The sequence below is a fragment of the Lonchura striata genome, chromosome 9 (genome assembly GCF_046129695.1).
Source record: "Lonchura striata isolate bLonStr1 chromosome 9, bLonStr1.mat, whole genome shotgun sequence".
NCBI classification, from domain to species: Eukaryota; Metazoa; Chordata; class Aves; order Passeriformes; family Estrildidae; genus Lonchura; species Lonchura striata.
In genome coordinates, this window is record NC_134611.1 from 20,976,772 (window position 1) to 20,993,620 (window position 16,849).

The 16,849-nt window shown below is 42.0% G+C and overlaps 1 protein-coding gene across 1 annotated transcript; it reads right to left on the reverse strand.

Moving 5' to 3' along the window:
• Positions 1 to 176: 176 nt before the first annotated feature.
• GCLM (glutamate-cysteine ligase modifier subunit) lies at positions 177 to 12,321 on the reverse strand. Its single transcript, XM_021525955.3, has 7 exons — positions 12,106 to 12,321; positions 9,479 to 9,544; positions 7,708 to 7,792; positions 6,915 to 6,971; positions 5,441 to 5,643; positions 3,794 to 3,908; positions 177 to 2,115 (listed from the first exon to the last, which is right to left on the reverse strand). The coding sequence occupies exons 1-7, from the start codon at positions 12,223 to 12,225 to the stop codon at positions 1,946 to 1,948; spliced, it is 816 nt and encodes a 271-aa protein (XP_021381630.2). The 5' UTR covers positions 12,226 to 12,321; the 3' UTR covers positions 177 to 1,945.
• Between the last annotated feature and the right edge of the window lie 4,528 nt (positions 12,322 to 16,849).

A 16,849-nucleotide genomic window follows, 5' to 3' on the forward strand; every position in this document is an offset into this window, starting at 1 on the left:
ATGGAAGGAAATCCCCTTTCACCCGTCTTGCTACAAACCAAACGAATGAGATAATGTGGTAATTTGATAGAGTGTTATGCTATTAATGACGTCTTAAAGGGTACTTTTCTACAGTAAGCAAACTATTAGCAGTTTACAGAAAGGACATAAATCATCCCATTAGAGCAGCCTTTACATTGGTTTAGCACAGTTCCTGTTTTGTAGCATTTCAATATAAAAAACTGAGCACACAAGTCTGATAAGACACAGAATCAGCCACATACAGACCGCGCTTACAGGTGGTGGTTAAATCATAAGCACACAATACAGAAGTAGTAGGGAAGTTTAAAATTAAACTAATGTAATTTTTAACTCTGATGCACATTGGCCCAACATTAAAAAGAAACCACTACATTTTTATTAAGAGAAAAAATCCAAACTTTTATTGATCCATTACTAGTTTCAATTCCCTGTTTTTCTTGTTTGTCAAAAGAATCGAAGACGCCAAGAAAGTTTCCTGCTATTTGCCACTACAAATACAGTATTTGAGGACTAAGGTACCTTGAAAAACCTTAATCATTAAACATAGTGGAATGGATTATAGGAAGCTGACACTCCAGATACTGCCTACTGGCATTCAAATCCCACTTGCTGCCAATATGAAGAATGTGAAAGATATGTTGGTGAAAATTCATTCCCTTACAGTCCAAATCTCAAAATATGTACAACAAAGTTAATTACTACTACCAGCATGAGGCTATGCTGCTGTCTGAAACTGAAATTTACTATTTTAGACACTTGGTATCAAAGTTCCTGCTAAACTACAACTTGAACTTTAGGTATCTACTCTTATTTAAAGGCCAAGGAAAGGAAAAGGCCTTTTTGACAGGAAGGACTGCATTAAACCAAAAGCTTTGCCTTAGCTGCAGCAATCTTTCTGGACTAAAAAGCCAATATGCTAAGCTGCTGCCAATCAGAAAGACACCTAACTTCAGGCTAAGCCCTGCTTCATCTTTCCTGAGTGGCACTCAAGCAACAGGTTTCCCAGGCAACTGCAAAAGTAATTTTAGTGAACAGCCAACAGCATTTACTGTCTTCTACTTGGCTAATTGCTTGTGTAGTTCACAAGTATCAAAAAAAAAAAAAAAAAATCAAGCCACAGTTGAGAAGGAGACAGGCACAATTCAGTTGTTGATTAACAGATTTCTTAATCACTTGTTTTAAAATCTTGTTTTAAACATTCACTATTAATACATTTTCTATTTCAAACAGTAAAAATGCCATCACACTTGTGTAAACACTAAATGAAGCATATCGAGGCACAAAGAAGCAAGAAAGAATTCAAGTAACAATCAGAAAGTAATTTGGAAGATGAATTTTCTTCTAAATTATAGGAGTCTTTTCCACTCTATTAAAAATAAACCAATTTTCCCACACCCACAAATTAAACAGCTGACTTGCCTATATATACATATCAAGTAATGAGATACCAGCTTAATTTTTTTTGGGTATCATATCATTAAAAAAATGACAATTTTCTATAAAAGCTAGTCCTTGAATGCTTGAAATGCGTATTCACCAGGTAAGTATGATTTAAGAGAAATTTGTTTTTTAAAAAAACAAAAATATATGTTTCTCCATGCTACCTAATGGCAGCTAAAATATAATGATAATTTTTACAGTGAACTGGTCATAAAAATAATATTATTTTAAACTGTTACTCTGTAGATAACTTCAATAAAAAAAGTCCCAAAATATTCCATATTTTGAATGACCCCATCAATAGTTAAGAAAGAAAAACAGTACTAGAACACTACAGACAGTCCTACTGACATCAAACTGAAATAATTACAACTTCTGGTAGTTCGTTATAAATGCTGTAAAAATCTATGAAAAATGCAATGTTCCCCCATCCCAAAGAAATTTAAACAGCCTTCAAAAAAAAAAAGAAAAAAAAGACAGTGTTTTAAGATGCATTTCTTTTAGCTTGTATGATATAGCCTTTGGACTTGATAATTCCTCTGCTTTTAACAATGACTGAATATCGCAGAAGCCATAAAGGAATCCACTTGTCTGCTTTCATGTTCTGGATGCTTTCCCGGAGAACTTCTTGGAAACTTGCTTCACAAAGTAATTCTGAAGTTAAGAAGGGATATTTGTGCTTAAAATAAATATAATGTAAACAGCTGCAAAAAAGCAACACTTAGTAATAGAAGCCTTTTCCTATAGTCAAGACATTAAGTGGCACCATATACCCCTCAGATCCACTCTTCCAGAATGCATTTAGGTTAAAAGCACCTACCTGCATATTACAAAATAAATCTCCAGGACACTTTTTTGCAACATTGAGTGTTTCCCACAAAAATAACTGAGACTCTGGAAATCAGCAGAGTCATTAGGAGGAGAAAAAGAAAATTTAAATTGAGAAGCTAGCTAGACAAACCAGAGGTGAGTAAAGCAACTATAGGGCTGAAATCAGCAAAGTAATGAGCATTTAGAATTGCCTCTGCAGTCACTGCAAAGTCAACATTTATAGTATCTCTCATAATTGGGCTCATAATAACCATAAGCCCAGAAAGCTTTAGGAAAAAGGGGCTTAAATTCCACCAAGCAACAAAATAAGGCAAGCACAAATCCTCCTAGTTTCCTCTGGAATGTTCATCAAGAGAACACTGTCTTTGGTGAGGAGTGCTCACCAAAAACAGTCTCGATACTCTTCAGCTGACTATTACAGAAAAGTTAAGCTGAACAAACAACACAAAGGAATCATAACTTGTGCTGTTTTCTATCAAATCATCTTCTCCTTCATTTCATGACTCTCAGTGGATACTATTTATTAAAATGCAAGTTGCATCTGCACTTCAGAGGACATGGGAAATGTCAGATTGAATGGAAATTCATCTTGTATGCTGCCAGAGAAGAGGTAAATCCTGCTACTGATGAAATTCATTACTTTTAACAGTGGTACTATGAAGTATATACTTCAAAATAAATGTTTCACATACTTTTTTTCTTTGGGATCAAGTGGAAAGAAAGGAAAAGGAAGGAAAAGTATCATCATGAATAATTAGTTGTAATCAAGAACACAGGGAAGGAATTAACTAAATATTGTTTAAGACTTTTTATTATTCCAACAAGGTATTAAGGTGTCCAACACTTTAAGGTGTTAAGTGAAGAAAGACTGATGTTTGAGAGAAACTAATGTTATATCCCAGAATATTGTAGAAAGCTGGTAACTCAGTTCTACAGCTCAAAGGAAAGCCTCCAATTTCTAATTCATTTAGCAAATGAATCATTGCATTAAAAAAGTGAAGAATTTTTAAGTCCTTTGAAGTCAAGACTTTGAAAGAATCCTACTTAAAGCATAGTAACTTTACACATCTAATATTACCAAACAACTCAAAAATCAACTGGCCATTAACATTTCTATGTAATTTTGTTCACAAGTTCCAGGCAAATACATTTTCATTTATCATTTACTGGCCTTCAGCAATACATTTAATTCCATATTTTGTAGAAATAAACATATTACAAATTTCTCAGGAGGTTTTTGTTCTATTTACTTTATTTTCTCTGATTAGAAGTATTTCAAGAAATTATCCAAGGCTGCAAGACTGTTTCAAGAAGTGGTGGGGGGAGGGGAGGAAGCAACAGCAGTAACTTAACAGAAGGATTTTATAAAGGAGAGACTTCTAGAATCCTTGGCAGGCCTCAAATACAACACACTTTGAAGTTCAGGAAAATACTATTCCTGATTTTCTATTGAATAAATGCATTTACAAGTTTTTTGTTAACTTAATCAGCAAAGTCTTACCTTTGGGGTCATTGTGAGTTAGCAGCTGTATGTCACATTCTTTTGCAAATGCTGTGAGATCAGGTGGCATCACACAACAGGAAGCTAGGTTCACCTGATTACTACTTGGTTTCACCTGAGAGTAACAAAATATTTTTATAAGGAAAAAAATACTTATGTACTTATATTAGCTGTTTCCCTCATGCCTTCTATTACAACAGAAATTTTGCTTTGAACAATTTGTCTTTGACCATTGTTTTGAAGTCTGAGCTAGGCTAATTAATTCTGCATGATTAATTAATGTAGGCAGCTGCACACCTGCAATTCCCTGCAGCACATAGCCCAAAGCTCACTTCAGGTGCTGCCATAGCAAGGTAGTGCTAACCCACTGCACTCTAGCTTTCTGTCTGCTGTGCTCCCAAAACAGTAGCAGCTTTATTTCCCCCTTTCTAGTAAAAGCATTATAGGGATGTCAGTTTGAAAAAGACTTCAAACTAAAAAATCCAAAACCATTTTTGTTAGGGATATATTAATTTGCAATCTTCCATGCCTTCAGGCAACTGCTTGATTTGGATCAAGTTAAAAGGGATGCTCTTCCATTGATTTTCTCCTCACAAACTGCATTCATGATCACCATGCAGGTGGTGATTAAATCATGCAATTGCCCTCTCGCAGCATACATAAACATTGAGGGTTACAAAGATAATCAAATGACTGGAGCACCTCTCCTATGGGAACAGGCTGAGAGAGTTGGGATTGTGCAGCCTGGAGAAAGGAAGGCTCCAGAGAGACCTAAGAGTCCATTTCAGTACCTGAAAGGGGCTACAGAAGAGCTGGAGAGGGATTTTTTGCAAATGCATATGGTGATAAGAAAACCAGGCAGTTTAGCTTAGGCATCAGGAAGAAATTCTTCCATGTGAAGGTGCTGAGGCACAGAAAAGCACTGGATGGCTGCCCCACCCCTGGAAGCGTTCAAGGCCAGGCTGGATGGAGCTCTCAGCAAGGTGGTCTAGTGAAAAGTGTCCCTGCCCATGACAGGAGCCTTGGGACTAAATGACCTTTCAACCTATTTTATGGTGCTATGAATTAGTCACTCTGGACAGCAAAGTCTTGTGCCATTTAATTCAGAGCCTATCTTCTTCTTCTTTACATTTATGCTTAACACTAAGGCAAAAGTTTTCCAAGGGGAAATCCTTTCCTTTGTAACACAGCTTAAAGTGAAAACGGCTACATTTTCAGAGTCCCTGGAATAAATCTGAAGGTTTTAGAGTATTGTTTGTGAAAACAGCTACATTTTCAGAGTCCCTGGAATAAATCTGAAGGTTTTAAAGAGTACTGTTTGTACTCCTTCCTAAGTATACAAGAATCCAAAACCTTCAATACTTCAATCCTCAAACTATCAGTACTTCAAAGAACCTGCTTCTGAACAGACCTGTGATTTCCAGCTGTTTCTGGTCAGTACATAAAATCACTGAACAAACAACAGTCATATTTGAGCCTCCCCTGCCTTAAACATTATGACCATCCACAAAATGTTGAAAATAAGAGGGCTAATTAGTATTTTATATATAAAACCATTTATAACAGAAGTTTGTGACAATTTGTCAGTCAACAAAGCAAGCAGTTACTCTGTCCTAAGAAATGTTATGAGTAGAAGTTGGTTCTCACCTGTGCCCAAAGATACAGCTGCTCTAACAGTGTTTTATCTAGGTCGGAGGTACCTATAGCAACAATCTTTTTGTTTTGAACTAGACTTTCAAGTTCTTTCCAATAAGGTTGCAAATATTCCAAGGAGAGGCTAGTTCCATCTTCGACAGGAGGTGGGGCAATAATGACTGAGTCTAACTGAGCAACTCCGAGGGCAGAACATGCTGAGGAAAAACAACAGACACTGCAAAATCATGTCAGATACAAACATAAACAGCATGACTCTTCAAATTTAGCAAAAACCACACCTCCTGCTTCACTCTGCTAGTTATCCATTCACCATCTGAAACTCTGAGTGCATCTGTGGTTAAGAATAATAATACAACCTTTTTAGCAAAGATTCAAAAATACAGCTGAAGACTAAGATTGAGTTGTAGGTCTTGGGAAAGCAAACAACAAAACCAACAGAAAATGAACAAAAGCATGAAGCTTTTTCTTCCTTTTTAATGTTAAAACTGTATTTTCCTCTAAAGACACTAATGACAAACAATTCTCTATTTTTTGACTCTCAATTTCTTTTAAAATTTGTAGCTTTCACTCTGAACTATTACTCAAGTACAGGACATAGGTTAGGAAAACTATGTGATATGTGTGAGGAGTTAAACTAAAGGCACACCAAATACAGAGATTTAATTTGCCAGAGAAAAGTGCAAGTCTTGGACTCTCACTGAGCCTTAGGAAAAATGCAAGTCATGAGGACTCTTAAGCACAGCAAATGGAGTAGAACTACTGTGCTAAAGTAATTATCTTCTTCAAGAGGAGGAGTCCATTATTGTATGTTTGACAAATGGTGATAAAAATTACAATAAGTAAGCTATTAACTGGGATATCAATGGAGAATAATGGTATTTGGCCCTTTCTTCTTTGGTCACCCCTTAAACCTTAAAACCCAACAATCTTCCTAAATAGTGAAGTTCATTGCTGCTCACAATTACTGCTACATAAGGCCAACACAACTTTATGCAAAGACATTGTATGGCATTTTCAGTAACACCTAACTATTTCACCAGCTACTTGTAGCATTATTTTATCTCCAAAATAATCTCTGAAAGACTGTGCAGTCAGTAGCGAAGTTCATGATGTTAAATAAAACTAACAAGAACTGGCAAGAATGGCTGTATCACTGCTATTAAAACATGACATGCGATTTACTTTTTAACAGGTTTTGTGTGAAAGAATAGAAACTTGCTCCTGCTTGTAGCAAGGAATCAGAATTGAGTTTGTGGACCCACGGTCACAGTGACTGATTTAATAAGTTAACTGACTGAACTACTGTGCAAACAGATTTGATTAACCAAGTCTCTCTTAATAGGAAAACAGGATATACTTGTGACAGCAGCTAAATACACCTCTTAGAAATAACATTAGAACTTTTCCCATCTAAGTTCTAGAGTAAAAAAGATGTCATAACTTAAGTTTTGAGTTCCACACTTACCCAGGTCAACTGCGTCTCTGATTGATGAAGAATTTGATCCAACGATGAAAAGCTTTGCTATTTTCAAACAAATTGGAATCAATAACTAAACAAGCCAGGTATTACTAATATACAGCCATTTACTTTTGCTATACGCACTATTAATTTTTAATTGATTTTTTGGGTAAAAGATTTTTAAAATATACACCAGTTACTTAAAAAATTGGGAAAAAATCCAACTATTTGAAAGATGACTGCCCAATAAAGACACCATTCTCTTTAATTTTGACGTTGTGCAGTCTCAGAACAAGAAATCATCCAGTTAGATGATGTCATAAGCTGTAAAACATCAAGACACAAAGCAATAACAGTGACAACCTCTATAAGAATCCCAAATGCAATAGTACAAACAGACTTCTTCACAACTTACTGAGACTCAAAATGTACTAGTGTTAGTTTGGACTGCCTCCTTCAAGTTCATCAAATTCAACCTGGAAAAATTATGCAAATAAACGTGCTTCCAATGCTATTTCTTAATTCCAGTATTATCTGTAATATTTTGCTTCAAAAATGTCAAAGACTCCCAAAATACATTTAAAACATCTTGAGGTGGTGTAAGTTAAACTAGAATAATGCTGAACTGCTTTAAAATCTGAAATACTAATTCAATATTTTCTTAGCCAATGTTTAAGAAAAACAGTGTGCAATAGTGTAACTTGATGCTGCATTTATAAAAAAGAGCAAAAAAAACCCATCTATTAATGACTACATATGAAACCTTTCCATACCACTGGATTTTTGATTATGTTCTTACCTGATACTTTCAACTCATCCCTTTCTTCAGGATTTATTTTTTCTATAGCTTGAGCTACAGAACATTCCAGAACCTCCAGTGCTTCCTGTAGTAAGTACATGAAACTTAGTAGCAACATCAAGAGGAGACAGTAAGCTCCTGAAGAATGTTTTTAAGAAATTTGAAAAAAAAAAGAAAAAGAAAAAAGCAAGTGCCTTACAGTTAGAAACAAAAACAGTAGAAAAATGCAAAGACAGAAAGCAAGTAACCCAAGGCTTCTTGATCACTGTGGGGATGTCAAAATAATGAAGATATATGAAAGGCCCTATATGACCCTAATATAGAAAATACAAATTACTAAAATAAGATTTAGTAGTTCTAGTAGTTCTGATTGTATGATATGAACAGACTGCTGTGCCAATTCAAAGGACCTTGTTTGAAAAAAGCCCCATGACCAGCTGAAAATCAGAATTAGGAGGTTTGAGTTGGATGGGAACATCTCTGCATAAAAATATTTTGTCATTTCAGTGAAGCTTATATAAAACCTACAATGGAAATGCTGTAAAATACTGATTTAAAACAGTAATTATTTCACTCCCTGACCTCATTTAGGAGTAGGCTTACATTTCATGTCAGCTGGGACAGGGTGACTTCCTTAAGTTTTACCTACATCAGACTTTGTATTACAAGGCACATTCAACACTGCCCCAAGCAAAAAAGGCTTTGCTAATTTTTGCTGTGTTACCAAAAGATTCTCAAGTGAGCCTTTGAGTTACTCCATACAGTCAGCATTTTAAACAACACAACTTTTTTTTTTTTTAAATTCCTGGATATCAATATAATTAATGAGAATTTGGAATTATGCAAGGTAATGTGTTCTTACAGTAAAACCTAGCTTACCCTAAATAATCTACTTTAAATAGGTGGCTACACTGGACAGAGACAAGTGTTTGTGTTGTCTTCTTGTGCAGTCATTAGTTCCTCAGTGACTCAGCAATAATGCCTCACACAATTCAGTCTGGAATGTAACAACGTGCAGCTGATGCCCCCATTATACAAGAACTAGTAACAAAGCCCAAAGAAACAATCAGGAAAGTTCTTTAAGGTTTCTTGTTATTGTTTTTTGGGTACCTTTTTTTTTCCTGAAACACGCTAATATTTCACAGAATAAATAATAAATTTATTGAGGACCTATTACTGTTGTGTTGAATTTCAGAAGCAAAAGTGACAGAAGTGGGCAAATACAGCAAAATCTTCATGTCAGATGTTCATGTCTGTGGCTTTAAGACTTATGTGGAAGTCTTTAGCTCTTAAGGGAAAAATTGCCACTTTGACATCTTCAGATATATTTCTGAGACAACAGATGCTTCAGAGCTGCCCTCCAAATTGGATGGTCTTCAGCCATCTGTGTTCCCCATAGTTCAGAGAATTCTCCATTGAGTTTTAACAAGCATACTAGCAAACTTCTAATACTTGGGTTTTATTTACTTTTACTTGCCCTCGTAATTAATTTAAAACCTTACAGCCCACTGCTTTTACTTTGCCAAGAACTGTCTTATCTGCCATCAACAGGATTCTCTCTTTACACTGGCATTTCTTAATTTACTACACATTAGGAATTTACTTCAAATTTACTAAACATTAAGGAAAGAAGGGGAGTTAAGAAATATTCCTTCAAGGTATCTGGAGCTGTAGATACTTTTACAGCAATTTAATAGTTACTATAAGTTTTAGAAGTGTAACTGACTCTCTATGTCTTTGGTTTCACATGTAACATGGGTAAGATGCATACCTGATTTTGGTCTTGGCCAACCTTTGAGCTCCACTCAGTCAGTGTTTTCTGGATGCAATCCCGCACCTACAAAACATTTTTTCATGCTGAAGTGTGGGTATGTTCCAGCCACACACAAACACAACAGTACAGAGATGTGTAGGACAGACTGCACAGCTGAACTAACGACACCACCCCACAGAAGATTCTTCCTTCATAGCCTTTATCTGAAACTTGCTCTAACTAGCTTACGTATTTTTCTCTCCTCTTCCACAGAGTTTTAGCAGTAATACAAGTACTGTACTTCAGTTATTTCTCACACCAATGCCATCTTAAAAGGAAAGTACAATGCTAAGCAAGCAAGAACTAAGATATGGGGTGGATTGGGGTTTTTTGGGTTTGCGGGTTTTTTGCGCAGAAATTCTTCAGTTACAAAGTAGTCAGATAAGAGTGTAAGTGCCATGACACTGTAGAAATGAGATTTTACAATCAACCACTCAATACTCATTGTATTAATTACTTCTCTTTTTAAGATGCATACAGACCTACCCATTTACTGCCTACCTACTCCACTAAGCAAAACCACTAATATTTTTAAGTCCTGCATCACTGTAGGGGGAACCTACGGATCCTTCCCCACACTTACGTTTTTCCTTTATCCACAGATGCAGAATAAACTTGACTAAGATTCTGATAATGGACTTTCTTGAACATAGCGAGACATAACTGTTAAATCAGCTAACTAATTTTATACAGTACCAGTGGTGCAGCTGCAGCTTCCCTCTGATCCATCTCAGGAGTTAAGTACAGGTACTGTCTGACTGCCACCTGCCACAGGTAGGAGCACTTCCACCAGCTGCTGCTTTACTTTACTTTCCACAGTGTATTTTATAACTGTGGGCATACCTACTTTGTGTACCAGTAAGCAGCCATTTCCTATGACACCGAACTCAGAGAGCTCTAATACCATGCACAAACTAGAAGTCAGCACCCCTGCCTGATATCAGACACAATACAGGAACAATACTTTGTGAACACAAATACTATATATTCCTTCCATTGCTTAAAACAATATAAAAACTCCCAGAGGCAAAAATTGACCACCCCAGTAAATAGCTAAGCACAATAACCCTTTAATAAAATAACTCTTAAATCTATTTTGATTCAATTTATATTGTTATCTTTTCCTTTCAAAGGGCATGTGACATAGTACTAAATTTTTATTTGCTGCTGCTTTGCAAATGTCACAGGACATACTTTTATTGCGGTTCCTATGCACCAGCCTCTGACTCCAAATCACACCACACCCTTCCCCTCAGGCCATGTGCAAAGTGCAGCGTATTCCACTGCTTTGATCAGCTTTTCCAAACACAGCTGCATCCCCTAACTCTGGCATTCACGGTTTGCAAAATTTTGGCTTACATTCTGCCACTGAGAACTGACTACACCAAAGAGAGGGGTTTAAAGCTGATGGCAAATGATACCAATTATTTGCTTTTGGAAGCACAGCAACTCTGGAAAGCCAGAAGATTCCTCTGTAAACAAGTGAATTTTAGTACCTTAACTATTAGCTATGCACATTGGCCACTCTTTATTTAACAGCCCTCCAGAAGCTACCCACATAAGGGTGCCCATCATGACACAGCTATGTCTTTGTTACAGAATCCAGCCCCATTTCACACAGATCACAGAATGTTTAATAAGCAACCAGGCTAAATAAAATGTTATGTGGTCACATTATGACCACATGACAACTAAACAAGAGTATGATGAATTCTTCCTTCTTGTTACATCATCTTCCTTGCCACCTTTCTTCCACTTGTGCATGATTAATATGCAACCAACCAACTTCTAGGTTATCACTAGTGTCACTACACAGCAATAATCAGCCAAACTCACAGTTTTTCTCATTATTAACTGACCATTCAGAGATTACTTTGTCACAGTGAAACAACAAATATGGTGGTTCTGAAGTTCATGCCCACAAGATCTCCAGACATTTTATGAGAACTGCTCCAAATATTGACACATGCCGCTAAAGGTAATACTTTTAAAGTGAGATTAAAAAGCTCTCTTCAACTTCTTTACAAAGAATGACAGCTCTCTACTTCAAAGATGACTGCTACTTTTCCCAAGACCTGTCTCTATGAAGAAATTAAATTAACTTCGGGTTAGAAAAGAGAATTTTCATCATCTGTAGTGCAAGCTCATATCTATGCATATTTTTACCTTACTAGAGAAATACAAGGGATCCCCTTTGCCATTACAGACAGGACTTAAATCGGTAAGTGTTTTAATCGCTCATTCCCGGATCAGAAGGCTGGGCTCGCTCCTTCTCAAGGCAAAGTGCTTCCGGGGGCACGGGGGCCCCGACCTCCCAACAGGGCACAACGCAACGAACGGACCGAAGCAAGTAAGCAAAACTCTGCTCTGCGATTCCCATCCCGCGCCTCCCGGGGGCAGCGGCAAGCGGATGGCTCGGGAGCCGCGGTCCCTCCTCGCCGCGACGGGCGCCGGCCCCGCCGGAACGCGTCCCGCTCCGGAGCCGCTCGGGCAGCGGCACCCAGCGCTCCCCGAGCCCGGCCCGGGCCCCAGGGCGGGCCGAGCCGAGCCGAGCCGCCCCAAGGGAAGCCCCGGGCGCCCCTCACCTCCTCGCCGGGGGTGGCCGGGCACTTCTTGCGCAGGCAGCCCCAGCTGAGCAGGTTGCCGGTCTGCAGGGTGAGCGTGCCGGCGCGCTCCAGCAGGGCACGGGCGCCCTCCGTCCCCATGGCGCTGCTCAGGCGGTGGCCGGCGGGCTCTCCGCGGCACCTACGGCCCCGGGCAGCGCCGAGCCGGCCGTGACTCAGCACCGGCACCGGGGCGAGGGGCGGCGCGGGGACAATGGGCGGCGGGGCGGGAGCGGCGCGGAGCGGAGCGCGCCCCGCCCCGCGCTGCCTCAGGGCGCGGGGCTGCCGCGGGCGTGCGCCCCCTGGCGGCCGCCGGGCGGCAGCGCGCGGGCGGGGCCTCGGGGGCGGGGCCGGGCACAGGGGGCGGGGCCGGGCTGAGGGCGCCGCCGGGCTCGGCCCCGGGGATCCCCCGGCCCCGGGGATCCCCCGGCCCCGGGGATCCCCCGGCCCCGGGGATCCCCCGGCCCCGGGGATCCCCCGGCCCCGGGGATCCCCCGGCCCCGGGGATCCCCCGGCCCCGGGGATCCCCCGGCCCCGGGGATCCCCCGGCCCGAGGGGCCGCGGGACCTGCAGCCGGCGTCGCGCCCAAGGAGTGCCCAAGGCACGCGCGGCGCTGCCCGGTAGCAGCGGCCCGGGTTCGGTAACACCCCCGAGCCGCGGCCGCGCCGGGCTGTGGCTGCTGTGCAGGCTCAGTAAATGAGAGGAAACCTCTGAATTGTGCTCATGGCGCGTTCCAGTAACAGGTAGCCGTTGACAGACACCGAGCTAAAAGGCCCAGAAAAAGCATCCAAATGCTTACCCCTTCTGGCTGTGTTTGCATTTGGGTGGGACTATGTCAGGGCAGTACTCCAGTTTTACACCAGCTGGTTCCTGTGAAGACACACCGAGTAAATCCTGAAGGATTGTGGTTTAGGGGTATTTTCATTCTTTAGATGAGGAGGCTTCTGGAACACCACACTTTAACTAAAACCCTTCTGTCCTGGAGAGTTGAGGGTGGTGGTTTTTCTCTCCTGTAACTCCAGTTAAAAGGAACAAATGAGCCACAAATTCTAATTTTGCAGTCAGCTTGGCAATTTGCATTGTGTTTCTAATAGATATTTTTTTCCTCAAGCTGCATGTTGTGCTAATAGAGGGAACCAATTTGCATAACTTCTGTCAGTCTGAAGCACTGCCTGATCACTTTCTGGTACAGAAGGTTAGTTTAAATATTCTTTATATTTGTGATCTGATTATTTTTTCATGTTGGGAAGCGCTTTCATGATTCTATATGGTTACAGAGCACGTGGAAATGAAACGTACTGAAAGAAGTGCCAGCTTATTTGGAAAAGCAATAATTTTATTTGTTTTCTTTAGCATAAAAATCCAGAATGTCTAACCTGATTCAAATGTTAATACTCCAGTCTTGGGGTTAGCTTGTGAAGCAGTATATGCTTCTATATTTGCCCATATTTACACTGATAATGAATAACATCCTGTTAGGGCTTTCTGATCAGCTTTCTGGCTTTCCAGTAGAGGCCTTTTCTTTTGGTGAAATTTATTATTTGATATTTCAGTAGCTTTGATGGTTATAGATCTGTGCAAGAAGGCTAAACATGGAAGTAGCAGAATGATTTCGAACAGTATATAGCATAAATCTTTCTGTCTAATGGAAATTTATGGCAGCGAAAAAGTGATGTTCCTTTGTAGCCTGGTAGACTTTGCTCTTAAAGAAAAGATATCACATAATGAAGATTGGGTGGAGAAAAAACAGTGTCAGCTCTGTACTACTTTATGCCACGCATGTAATCTCCAGCAGTGGCAGGAACACATCACGGGAGGAGAAAGGATCTCAGCAGAGTTCTGTTGTCAGTCCAATCACTCCTGAAACATCAGGTAAACTATCAAGAAAAAGAAAGGAGGATGTTTTCCACCTCATCATCAGTTGCATTTTTCAAGGTATCTCATTAAGATACTTCAGCCCTTTAAAAACAAAACTATTTCCTGCAGTAATTCTCAAAGAAAAATAAATCACCCTTCTGAATGAAATGTCACTCCCAGCGGCCGCTGCATATTGTTCTTCTCCCGCAGTTTTTGAACACCGGGAGCTGCAGAACTTGGCGTGCGCGCGGTGCCGGCGGTCCCGCACTGCTGCGGCTGCCCGGGCCCCGCGGCCGCTGGGCGGGCAGCGCTGCCAGCAGCCGCCCACCGGCACGGCCGGGCAGCGGCCCCGGCCCGGCGGGGCGGGAGGTCCGGGCGCCGCCTGATTGGCCGCAGCGCGGGGCCCCGGGAAGGTGCCGCGGGCGGCGGGGGCGGCGCGGCGGGTGCCCGCAGAATGGGCGGCAGAGCCGGCTTCTTCGAGGTGGGTGCGGGCGGCGCCGGGGGCGGGGGGCGGCCAAAGCGAGGCGAGCCCGGGCCAGGTCCCGCAGCATCCTGCCGCCGGTGGACGGGGCTGCCCGGGATCCCGGCGGGCTCCTTTCTCTTCCCCTCCATCTGCATTGAAGCACCGGGGAGCCGGAGCCATCCGCTCCCGAGTCTGCCGAGGGAAGTGACCGCCGCCGGAGCCGGGCAGAGGGACCCGGAGGAGCACGCTGCTCCCCGGGGATTTCATCGGGGCGAGAGCGCAAAAGAGGCGGCCGCGCGTCCCGTCCTATCCTTCCCCGGGCACGTTCCCCTGGCCGTTCCTGATCCCCGCGTCCCCGGTGTTCCTCGGACGTGTTCCCGGAGAGCGGGGCGGGGGGAATCCCCGGGCTTCCCGGCGCGCTCTCGGCGGTCCGCGGAGGCGCCGGATCAATGGCTCTGGGTTTCTCGCGGGTCCTGCCTAGGGCAGCACCGCGGGCAGCCTGCGCTGGCTCTGGCAGCGCGTCCCAGCCCTACGGAGAGAGCGAGGAACGTTCTCGGCACCTTCTGTTCCCAACTTCTCGGAAAACCCCGTCGCCAGGCGCTGTGCACCTCGCCGGCAGCCGTCCCGCGCAGCCTCCGGCGCGGTGCAGGCGTGGCCGCGGGCGGCAGCGCCCCGGCCCGGCTCGGCCGGGCTCGGCTCGGCGGCGGGGAGCCGGCGGGGGAGTTGGTGCCCTGGCCGAGAGGACGGCTCCCCCCGCGGCGCACACTGCCCGGCGGATACGGGCGAGGGGTCTCTGCTAGCACGGAGCGCTCGATCTTGAGTGGGGAATGAAAAACAGCCGGGCGGAGTTTAGTACATCAGCTCCTTGTGCTTACAGAAAGCGGAGAGTAACGTGCATCTGGGGAGCTTCAAGGGTAACTTCTCATCACTTACATAAACAGCCACACCACAGAATCTTTGCTAGAATAAGTTAGGCTGGCTAATACAAAAAAATCTAAAGTGTGGCTTGTATTACAAAAACAGGTCTGTACAAGCTAAATGACAGCAATCCTGAATGTGTTTCTGCAGGCTTATACTTGGGTTTCTCAATCTCAATTTACCTAAAAAAAAAAAAACAATGCACAGGAGGAGGAATATTCCTCCTCCCGTGAAATTTACAAAGCAGTTGTTGTTATAACACAAATAGAATCCAAAGTAATCTGAAAATCATCTACTCCTTTAGTAACTCAGCATGACCTAAAAGTTCAGGTTTTACTTTTCAAAGATATAAAAATGATTCAGACGTCACAAGTCAGCAAAATAAAATGCCTATAGCTCTTTTGGGTGTGAGGTAGGTACCTGCACTGTGCTTTTTCCTCAGCAGTGTTAACTTCCCAGGATTTTTTTTTGGAAAACAACCAAGCTTTTACTGCCTCATGGATTCCTACCAGTGAGGTAGAACTCAAACTGTTGTGCGATCCAAATGCAGGAGTAAGTACATGTGTAATACCCTCCTGATTGCCTTTAGTCACTTCAGCTTTGCTCTTCTGCCTCAGACTTATTTGAACTCCTGAAGAGCATTAGTTACTAGAAGACCTCAAAAGCACAGACATCATTATTGTTACCTAATTTTGCAGATGGGGAAACACACAAAAGTTGAATGACCTGCTCAGTCTTGGTAGGCAGGACAATAGCAGGAGATCCAGGTCTTTTGAGCCCTAAATCAATATCCCATGTTTAAGCCACACTAAAGCAAACTCAGCATGATTCATGAATTTACTTGTATGTCTTAGTCCTTTTTATAGCATATAATGGGTGGAAACAGAGTTGCCCAGCTCATCCAGTGTGTGGGCTGTCTCAGGGGTAGGATGTGGACAAAGACTGCCTAAGTAGCACTAGCAGTGCAATTCCCTATTGCTTTCTGCACTGTTCTCCCTGATTTGTTTTCTGTTACAAATTCATTGACTTTAAATCCTGAATTGCATTTCCCTACCACACATTCAAAGCTGAGCTATGTAAAGAGAGAAGGTGAGTGTACGACTTCTCTCAGTAGTTCCTGGGGAGGGCAGGCAGCATCTCTACTGTTGTTACAAACTTTAGCGTTCTCTCTTTGAGGAGCTGTATAAATTTGTACTTTCCCCTACACATTTATAAACCATTTACCCTTTACTGTTCTTCTGTGGTGCTTGGTGATAAGGATCACAAATTACTCCACAATCACCAAACTGTCATGTTTACTTCTGATGTTGGTTTATTTCTTCTTTCACCTAATTTTTTATCACTAATAATTTAGAAGAAGCTTTTCAAGGACAGCTATAAATAAATATGCATATGCTTGAAAATACTGCACCTGATAATTTGAGGAGATTCAACTCCAAAGACTGATGTATGACAGAGACTTGTATCTAGATTAATGTTCTTTAGGAG

What these genes read in the sequence shown, in the direction of transcription:
- GCLM (XM_021525955.3), bottom strand. Translation starts at nt 12,225, where the DNA reads ATGGGGACGGAGGGCGCCCGTGCCCTGCTGGAGCGCGCCGGCACGCTC. An exon ending in CGGCCACCCCCGGCGAGGAG is followed by an intron (nt 9,545 to 12,105) that starts GTGAGGGGCGCC and finishes AATGTTTTGTAG; the next exon opens with GTGCGGGATTGCATCCAGAA. An exon ending in AACTCACAATGACCCCAAAG is followed by an intron (nt 2,116 to 3,793) that starts GTAAGACTTTGC and finishes TCTTAACTTCAG; the next exon opens with AATTACTTTGTGAAGCAAGT.